We start from the raw sequence: 10,324 nt of genomic DNA on the forward strand, positions 1-10,324 counted from the left end.
TGTACAAAAATACTCACTCCTCCTTTCTCCAGTGTTTTCCTACAGTATCTAGCACCTAAATTATAATTTTCTAAGTGAAGATATTCTAATTCCAGCTGTTTCATGTGATGTTCAGTAAGGCACAGTATGTGTGGAAGATTTGAATTCATGGAGCTTATTAGTTCATTTGTTTTGTTTCTCAATCCTCTTATATTCTGATGGAATATTCTTAGTACTTTATTATTCACTGAATTTAGTAGACTGCAATTACCTTTTCCGATTTCTGTTGGTTCACTAACATTATTGTCTGAAAGATTAGTTTCTTTTGCAATTTCTTTTACTTGATAAACTTTACTTGCACTCTTTATCCTAAAAAATGATTGTGAACACCCATGACAACTGGAATGTGTCTGCCCTTAATGCTCTCTGCAATGAGTGGGGCAAAAGAGTAGTCATCATTTAATAGCTGTTTGTCTACCGTTCATATTGAAGAAAATAATGTCTCTGCTTACAGATCTGTAGATGAAAGGATGAAATTATGTTACTTTCTCAAATCAAACAGCAATTTCTGCATGGAAGTACTGCATCCTAATGCTGTTCCAGTATGCCAGTACACAGAGACAGCTGGTCACAGTGAATAGATTTTGATAAATATTCATAATGAGATTCCTTACTAAAATTTGAAGAAATGTAATTTTGTTTCATGAGATAGCTCAGCCAGTATAGTAACATGCTACAGGCTAGATGGCCAAGGTTCAGTTCCTGGCAGAGAATATTTCTCTCCTCTGTAGCAATCCAGACCAGCTCTGAGGCCCACCTAAACTTCTATCCAGTGGGTACCAGGGTTTACTCCCCCAGGGGGATAAAGCAGTCAGGGCATGAAGTTGACCACTCACCTTCATCCAGTGTCAAGGTCAAGAATGGTGGAGCTATACCTCCACTGCCGCATATGCCTTCATGGCATAATGCTTAATTGAGCATGGGGACAATTTTACCTTCATTAGACATTCTTGGACTTTCCATGATACTTCAAATTTGGATTTAATTAATACCAAATGAAATTATACATCTGGAAGAGAAAAATTAATCTGTAGGACAGCAGAGTGTGTTTCATTATAGAAGTTAATTATTCCTACTGTAATCCAAGTAATGGATATAAAATTTTTGGATGGTGTTAAAGGAAAAATGAGAAGGGATGTAAATATAAGAGGAATGTTTGTAGCTGCTTGGTCATGCAAATAGAATGATAGTGTGGCTAGAGCAAGGATGTTGAGAAGGACTTTAAAATTATTTTCTGAATGTGAGAGTCACCCAGTTGGGTGGATACTAATAGGCGGTAAGAAGAAAAGATCTAACTGGCAAGTTATCAGAAGTGAAATGTGGGAAGAAAGGGTAGAGATTGGAGATATCATGCACATAGATCTGCGTATGGCAGAAATTATGCAGAAGGACATGACAAAAATATTATTGTGTTTAATTCTTTGATTCACATAATACCAGGAAAATGAATTTTATTCACTTTGTTTAACCATTCCACTGAGACCATTGTGCTATCATGAATGTGGCCCAGTGTGGACTGAAGATGCTTATGCTGTGAGACATTCTAACCACCCAGCAGTGTTCCTGCGGAGCTCACCAACAAGGGTGACACGCTGCCACCAACAACATCATGCCCTGCCAATGCACTTAGTCCCATCTTCCCCACGGCACTCATCGGCAGTGAATTCTGCCTGCACCAGCACTGCCTTGGACCTGCATGCTGACCCACGGTTTGCACCTACCTGCCAGTAAGTCCCTGTGGGGGCAAGAAATTTGGTTTCTCCATGTCGTCCAGACCAGCTCTAGGACTTGCCTAGCCTCCTACCCAGTGGGTACCAGGAGCTCTTTCCCCAAGCTGTGAAGCTGACCACCCACCTCCTACTAGAGGGAATCTCAAGAAGACATGGTTTTATACATCCACTCCCCCATATGTCTTCATGGCATAGTGCGTAATCAGTTAAGAACAGGGACAACTTAACCTTTTTACCTTTTCTGTAGATCAATACTCAATAAATTATTCTTGGGCTCAGTTAACTAAGCAAAATACTGTGAAGACTTAGTGGGGAGTAGAGCTGTAAGTCCACAAATTCTTAACCTAGGCACTGGCCATTGTAATGATGGGGGCAGAGCATCCGGTGTCCATTTGTTAGGAGGTTGGGTGGACGCCGGAGCTGATGAGGACTGTGAAGGACAGAAAAGTCTCTTCATTCTGCCAGGAATCAAACCTGCTTTCTACAGCCATCCACCACATGGCCCATCAGAGAAATCATAGTTTTTACTGCAGTAATGGAACCCACATGTAATATTCCTCTGTAGAAGGATTTCCCCCATTTAATGTTCCATTTTAATGTCCCCCAAGCTAGTAAACTCAAATCATCTCAATTTAAGGTTTTCCTCAGTTTGATGTTCGAATACACTGGTGTCTAAAGATATCTTAAACTGAGATTTCACTGTATTCTTAGCTACCACCAACCTGAGCATAATTTATGAAACAGAATAGCAAGAATTAGCTTTTTAAATAAAAGTTTGCGTTGTAAATTGACAGTCAAGTAATTGAACAAGTATTTTTTGTAACTTGGGTGATTGTTGGTCTTGCCTTGCAGGTCCATCAGTTTGGCCACTGCACACCACACAACCATCGTTATCAGCTTTATCCGCCTTTCCTGGTGCAGTCACAACTTGGTAGAGTTGCTCCTGAGCAGAATGCACTCTCAGGATGACCATATGTTCACATTGCAACTTATGCACCTAGGCAACTGCAGGTATGTACTGAAGCATGGTCTATTGACCAATGCTGTTACCACGAATCATTTTATGTTAAGAAATTGGAGGTTCTCACTCCAGTGACTCTGAAAAATTACTGTTTCTGGGATGTGTGAATGTGTAATTTGGTTGGATGAATATGTTTCCTCCATAGTCTTCTACCCTGAAGACAGAAACAGCTTGTTCCTGCAAACTGTTAGTAAATGTACACCAGACTACATGCCATCATATCCAAGAAGATCGTAGTCCTCATAGTCAGTGCAGCAGTAACCTCAAATCTCACATCAGGATTAATGTCCTGTGGGATGTTACACCATGCAATCTGGTATGGGTTTACTGACATTCGAGAGGAGCATACCGCCTCCATCATCAGGGATATGGAGGTAGTAGATATGCATGAAAATTTGGTACTGTGTGCTAGATTGATGTCCATCTTCAGGGATATGGAGGCAGAAGATATGTTTGAAAAGTTGGTACCTGCGTACTAGATTGATGACTAACATCACAGAAGCCAGTGATTTTCTACTAGCAGTAGGAGAGTATAGCATGGCAAGTAAATTTCAGATGTCTTCTGCATTGTTTTTCCTGCATTTAGTTTGGGTTTTAGGCCTTTATGGTATGTCCACTTTTCTAATTGTAGATCTCCCAATGACAGAACATGATCACAGCTCCATATATAGATGTAGTTGATTGACTTACATTATTCTGTGATTAAGATTAGCTCTTTCAAATGGATCCACTTAAGTAGGACCCCTTCACCTCAGGGACAGGAACAGGGACAGATCAGTGTTTATGAAACAATACGTTCATTCAGAATACAAATTGATGGACAATATCCAGAAACTTAGTGATCCAGATATGTAATTTCTGACTTCCAGTTTCTCAATACACTACTTATTCCTTGAGGAGTTACTTTTCTACAATATTTCATAATTTATCTCCTTTTAGGAGGTGGAATAACTCAGTGAGTGTAGTGAGTGGATTTCATAGCACAGTATTGGCATAAAAAAATGTTGCTTTCCTTCTTAGGGCGAANCGTGCATCCATCGGGAGGCAGAGAGTACCGGAAGAATGACACAGTTGGATCGAGGAATTGGCCACCCCCGGTCCACATGAACATAATTCGTGGGTACTCACAGGGGCTGTCCTAGATCACCACGACACCATCCTAACACCAGCAACAGAGGGAGGTGAGAATACACGTCAATAGCCACTGCAACATATAATTTTCTAATTACTAAAATACAAGCTAATATCTGAATATGAAATTGGTTATACGTCCTTTGAAGATGGGACGTAGTTGAAGTACAGTAACAGTGAAGCAAGCAATGTGTGTGATTACATTGGCAGAGTAACTTAAATGTGGGAAATGTATGGAGTTATCTAGTTCACAGTTTTTGTATGTTTGCTTCTGTTCTAGACACTGGAAACTTTTCTTATTAAGTAACTTTACAGAAATAATATGTTTTCTGTGAAAGTCTTGCTGCTTGTATGAGAATATGAGAATGGTATGGCACTGGACAGCAGAGTGTGTTGCTTTGTGGAAGTTAATTATTCCTACTGTAATCCATGTAATGAGTATAATAATTTTGGAAGATGTTAAAGGGAAAAATGAGAAGGAATGTAATTATAAGAGGAATGTGTACAGCTGCTTGGTCATGCAAAGAGAATGAGTGTGGCTAGAGCAGGGATGTTGAGAAGGGCTTTAGAATTATTTTCTGAATTTGAGAGTCGCCCAGTTAGGAGGATACTAATAGACAGTACGAAGAGAGGAAGTAACTGGCAAGGTATCAAAAGGGAAATGTGGGAAGAAGGGGTAGAGATTGGAGATATCATGCACATAGATCTCTGTACAGCAGAAATTATGCGGAAGGACATGACAAAAAGATTATTATCTTTAATTCTTCGATTCTCATAGCACTAGGAAACTGAATTTTATTCACTTTGTTTCAGCATTCCACTGAGACCATTGTGCTGTCATGAATGTGACCCAGTGTGGACTGAAGATGCTTATGCTGTGAGACATTCTAACCACCCAGCAGGGTTCCTGCAGAGCTCACCAACAGGGGTGACACGCTGCCACCAACAACATCATGACCTGCCAGTGCACTCAGGCCCTTCTTCCCCACGGCACTCATCGGCAGTGAATTCTGCCCACACCAGCACTGCCTCGGACATGCATGCTGGCCCACGGTTTGCACCTACCTGGCAGGTAATTCAGAAAACTGCCATGTTCAAAGCACAACATAATGTATGAGAAGGGAATAATTTTAATCCTTCAGTGTTGTAGCATGCCAGTGGCTTTTGTCACATGTCACTGAAGTCTGTATGTGGCTCGCACAGTGCAGTGCTAAGTTTCGGCCTATTTTGAACTGTTGTTTTTCATGTAAAGTAATTCTTTTTGTCTGAAATTAAAGAGGAAATTTCAGGCTATCATTTTTTATTTTCATTGTCCCACCTTGAACTTCCTGCGGCAATTGTAATACATTTGAATTATTTGAAAAATTTTTCTACTTTAACACCTGATGTGCTTGTTACCGTACAAATCTATTCTCGCCATGAGGAATTCTTATGAACTAAATATGTTAGATAGAGACTGTGTGCTGTCCTGAATGTTGATCGAATGACAAGTCAATTCTTTTTATGCATGTTGTGACCAGTGCTGCTTTGAGATTTTAATTTGGAAGCATGAGAAAACATGTGGACAATGTGTGACTTTGAGACTTGATGTTGACTCTAAGAAGTGTGTTATGACTGCTGTGCAGCAAACCATAAACAGTTCGCTATATGAATGGTACTACTGTAATTCCTGTGCAGTCTGGTTTTAGCTGCCAAGGCCAGTCACGAGCAGTGAAGTGGCCGGCTGTGTTGTGTTATGACCAGTGGAGGATATTTTACTTCAAACTGAATCAGAACAAAAATTTATCATAGAATTTGACACTGAAAATGGATGTTTGTGCTTTTCTTGATTCTGTGGTAAGTGACAGAATCGAGAAAAGCACGAACATCCATTGGGAGAATTTTCAAAACTATAAGGGGCAAAAATAAAATTTCTGAATGGGATGATACAACGTATGTAGGAATAATAGATCAGTTGTCAATCAGAATTCAGATAATTGAGGGACTCTTTGTGAAATATGCTAATGCTGTAGAATACAAAGTGCCAGGTTGACATTCATCAGGAAAACAGTGCCTGTCTAAGAGAAAGAAATTTTATAACCAAGATTCCACCAACTGTGAAGACATCAAGACAACAGAAATGTCAAGTTGTGTGTCAAAAACTGTGTGATGTGGGACTCTGTGTGGGATATTTTCATGACTAACACAACCACACATAACCTATGTGAATGTGAAGCCTTAGCTTATTTAAGATTACCTCACTTGGGTCAATAGTTAGGGAACCAAGTGACTATTTTTACACCCCCACGTATAAAATCCCGCGCTTCATTCAAAGCGCAGGATTGCTGAGGGATAATCAAAAGGGAAAGCACGATAGGCCACTGTAGGTCGTGGTGCAATGGCCGAGAAGGCCTACCCCTCATACATTCATTCATTCAACACAACCAGCTGAATTTCTAAGATAATAAAGATAATATGATACTACTATTTTCCTACTTTTTATAGGCTTACTGTGCCAAAAAATAATTGTAAAGGAGTGTGGATCAATACACCAATTCTATATACATTTCTGAACATGATATGAAAATTAGAAAAACAAAACATTAGTTTTCCCAGTTTATTACACTTTAAGTGAAACGTTGCTTTTACCATTTTAAATGTTTAAATATCCTCCCTCCAAAGGAATGTGTGGGAATTAAATGTCCTGCGTTGTTGAAGAGTTAAGGTTTTCCTGCTGTCATTGCCGGACAAAGATGAAAACCAATAATCAAAAAGGAATTGCAGAATTAAGATTGGAGTCTTCTGGGGTGTGCCTCAACACAGTTTACTGCACAGGCACGTGTCTTTTGAGAAGAATCTGCATGGAAGGTGGAGGCAGCAAGTTACTCTGGTCGCTGTTGCTTCCCCCCCATCAGGGTTGTGCGTTTCCATATGCCATGCCACTCGGTGACCGTAAGCCAGGAGTGAATACAAGTCGTCAGAATGTCCAGGATGAATGGTCAGTTCAGGTTATTTGTATTTGTTTTTTATACTTTCAGTCTTCCATCTCTGTCTGTCTCTGTTTCTTATGTAACTAATAATAAAGTTACTCTATATTTTCTTTCTGTATACTCTTATTATACATTGCGTACATACAGATTAGAAGTTATATACAAAAGTATGTACTTAATGGCAATTTGAGTAAGATGTAAGTTGTAGCTCCACTCTAAACGTTAAATGAGGAAAGCTGTTAAACTGAGGAACACTTTATAATACTGCACATTTCAGTAACCAGAAAGGTGCTGAGTTGGCAATAAGGCCCACAACTTCAGCCCTCAGAATGTGATAACTTGCTCTGTGGTCAGGGCTGTCCCGCACAGAAGCTTGACCAAAATTACAAAATATTTTTGAGATAATATATACACCCATAGACTCAGCCTGTGGAGTGGGCATAATGAAAAGTAAGGGGAGTATGGCCTGAAGTAGCAGGACAGTGGTTGCAGTTGCACTGTGGGATGGGGGAAGTGTGTTTCACCGTGACTAAGATCTTGTTATGATACATACACACCCTTCATTCCTTACCACAGTGGACCTGCCAGAATCCAGTGGACGCTCCACTGAGGGCAGGCAGGAATAAGGGCACAGACAGTATCTTGTACGCATTCTTTGGTTTGCATCAACGGCCAGGAAATAGTTGGCTACTGGCTGCATGGGTTGGGTTTGTTTCTGGCTGATGCACTTGAATATTTTTCTTTATCCCTATGTCCAGGATAACTGTGGTGTCACCAAACTGAATCTGTGAATCTTCATGGTGTGTTCAAATAGAATTCTTTCATCTAATTGTACTATTTCATATCATGTGGAAATTCTTACTGATTTCACTGGATTTACTGGGACACAATCATTCATATTTTCATATAAATTTAAACAAAATAAATTGTTTAGCCTATTTCTAATATGTATTTCACAATGTTTCCACAAGAGGACACAGATCTACAGTAACTGGGATGACATTACTGGTCATAATATATAAATTATAACAGACCTGGCTCAGTAATTATCTGTAATTATTTCTAATATATTTTCAATTTATATATATTCAGTTGTCCTATCTAAAATTATTATGGCTCATATTTTATTTAATCTTACTAATGTGATCTACAACACACAGAGTTCATATGGAGAGGTTCAATCTCAAGAAATTAACCTTTAAATGACTAAAGACAACGTATGTCGTTGCAAAAATAAAGGCAGCGGTACGAATGACGCCATATGGGCTTGCACAGTCCGCGCGTGCGGATATTATTTGAAATACATTTTTAAGGTAGAAAATAATGTCCTACTTATAATTTTTGGCCACCATCTGCATGGAGTGTCTGTCTTCCCACCTGCATCATCTGCTGGAATGTTGCCTTCGTGTGGAATTCTAAAAAAAATCCGGAAATGCAGAGTCCGATTTCGCACTTCACGCACTTTGTCCGGACGGTCTTTCGTTTCCCACGCGAAAAGCACACACGACACCTCAATTGCGAAGTAGAGGAAGTCGGCCAGTGATGTGGTTTGGCCTTCTATAATCGAGATATCTCCCATAAAACGGCAGGGGTTCGACCCCTGGCCGTTGATTGCGAGGTGGACCCCTTCCAGCATGTTCCGCACAAGAGTGAGACGAAATTCTCTGTGGGACAACAGGATGTAACTGTTCAGATCAAGGAGATGGAAAAATAGCTTATTTGTCCATTTCCAGGTTCGACAACAGATGCTATAACTGTTTGCCACAGTTTGCCCACAGGTCCACCATAATAATTATTCACACTCCTCTTGCCATGCTGGTGTGGTGGTCCCCAGGTTGCCGACCAAGATCATGGGTCTTCGTCGAAATCAATTTACTTTCCTCAACGCCACTCTCAGAATTGAATTTACAACAGTCTTATTCGGAGTCGTTTATGAGTTGAAATATGTCAGCGTCTTCCTAACGAGACAGCGCAATGGTTGGTTCACGCTTTTGATACTGCTTGGCAGTATTACGATGCTAACCATGAAAGTACTTATAATCTACTTCCAGCAGAGTGAGGAGTGAGGACAGAGAGCTTGTTGTGTTGCGACAAGCGATAATAAACAATCGGGGTTCTTGTAATAAACAATCGGGGTTCTTGTATACGAATAGATACTCACCCCACATCTCTGCATACCAAAAGAACTACGTGTATAATCTTTCGATATATGCAAGACTAAACATGACGACATAGACCATCCGCTGTGTTGCCACATTTACATACAGCATTCTTACTTCCAAGAACTCTGAATTCATGTAGAGAGACGACAAATTTGGGAATTTTTTACTTGGAATCAGTCTAAAAATTTTTACACATTTTATAAAGTCTGTAAATTACAATATCTGATTCTACATTCTTTCTAGAAAAAAACAGCGTTTATTTCGTTCGTTTATCACAAATTGCAGAAATAGGAGCAAATTTAGTAAATGATTGCAGTTTTTATGGATTTATAATCGCGGGTATGTAAATTAATTCCGTACCGCTGCCCATACCGGAATTTAAATGCCCGTAGGATAAAGGTTAAATGAGGTAGAGGGTAAAGAGCAATATTGCGTTGAAATCTCAAATAGGTTTATGGCTTTGGAAGACTTGGACACTGAGGTGGATGTTAATAAAACTTGGGAAACTATTAGAGATAATATAAAAATGTCTGCCAAGGAGAGTCTAGGTTATTATGAACCAAAGAAGCATAAGCCATGGTTCGATGAAGGATTCTCAAGATTATTAGATCAGAGAAAGGAAGCCAAATTGTAGTGGTTACAGGATCCAAGCGAGTTAAATGGGGATAATCTGAACAATATAAGACGTGAAACCAGCAGGCATTTCAGGAACAAAAAGAGGGAATATCTGAAAGACAAAACTGATGAGCTTGCAATGAACAGTAAGAACAAGAACATTAGAGATTTGTATAGAGGAATAAATGACTTTAAAAGGGGTTTCCAGCCTAGCAGTAACTTAGTGAAGGATGAGAATGGTGATCTGCTTGCAGATTCCCACAACATTTTGAATAGATGGAGGAACTACTACTCTCAGTTATTGAATGTACATAGGGTCAGTGATGTTAGGCAGACAGAAATCGATACAGCTGAGCCTTTAATACCTAATCCTAGCCCTTTTGAGGTTGAAAATGCTATTGCAAAATTGAAACGGTATAAATCGCCAGGTAGTGATCAAATTCCGGCAGAACTTATTCAAGCAGGAGGTGAAATAGTACGTTCTAAGACACAGTCTAATTACTTCTATTTGGCGTGAGGAAAAATTGCCTGATCAGTGGAAGGAGTCTATTATTGTACCAGTTCACAAGAATGGTGATAAAACTGACTGTAGTAATTATCGGGGGATATCACTGCTATCAACTTCATATAAAATTTTGTCCAATATTCTACTTTCAA

The 10,324-nt window shown here is 39.6% G+C and overlaps 1 protein-coding gene and 1 long non-coding RNA gene across 9 annotated transcripts in view; one reads left to right on the top strand and one right to left on the bottom strand.

Moving 5' to 3' along the window:
• The window catches only part of LOC111875785, a 12,648-nt gene extending 10,036 nt beyond the window's left edge, over positions 1-2,612 (bottom strand). Inside the window, exons 1-2 of the long non-coding RNA XR_002844800.2 lie at positions 1,509-2,612; positions 781-783 (exon numbers count right to left, since the gene is read on the bottom strand). This is a non-coding gene — a long non-coding RNA (uncharacterized LOC111875785). The remainder of the gene's footprint in view (positions 1-780; positions 784-1,508) is intronic.
• Positions 1-10,324, top strand: part of LOC111875784 — a 31,167-nt gene that overhangs the window by 15,476 nt on the left and 5,367 nt on the right. For 4 of the 8 annotated variants that reach the window (XR_004512647.1, XR_004512645.1, XR_004512646.1 and 1 more), the window contains 3 exons: positions 2,622-3,971; positions 4,735-4,993; positions 6,736-6,898. Coding sequence is in view for 1 of the 8 variants with exons in the window: in XM_023872303.2 (XP_023728071.1) it covers positions 4,958-4,993 (36 nt within the window). In the remaining 7 variants the exon portion in view is untranslated. Of the gene's footprint in view, positions 1-2,621; positions 3,972-4,734; positions 4,994-6,735; positions 6,899-10,324 lie in introns of those variants that run through there. The other 4 variants (XR_004512649.1, XR_004512651.1, XM_023872303.2 and 1 more) reach the window with 4 other exon arrangements.

This window comes from Cryptotermes secundus, unplaced genomic scaffold, assembly GCF_002891405.2.
Source record: "Cryptotermes secundus unplaced genomic scaffold, Csec_1.0 scaffold852, whole genome shotgun sequence".
In the NCBI taxonomy this organism is placed as follows: domain Eukaryota; kingdom Metazoa; phylum Arthropoda; class Insecta; order Blattodea; family Kalotermitidae; genus Cryptotermes; species Cryptotermes secundus.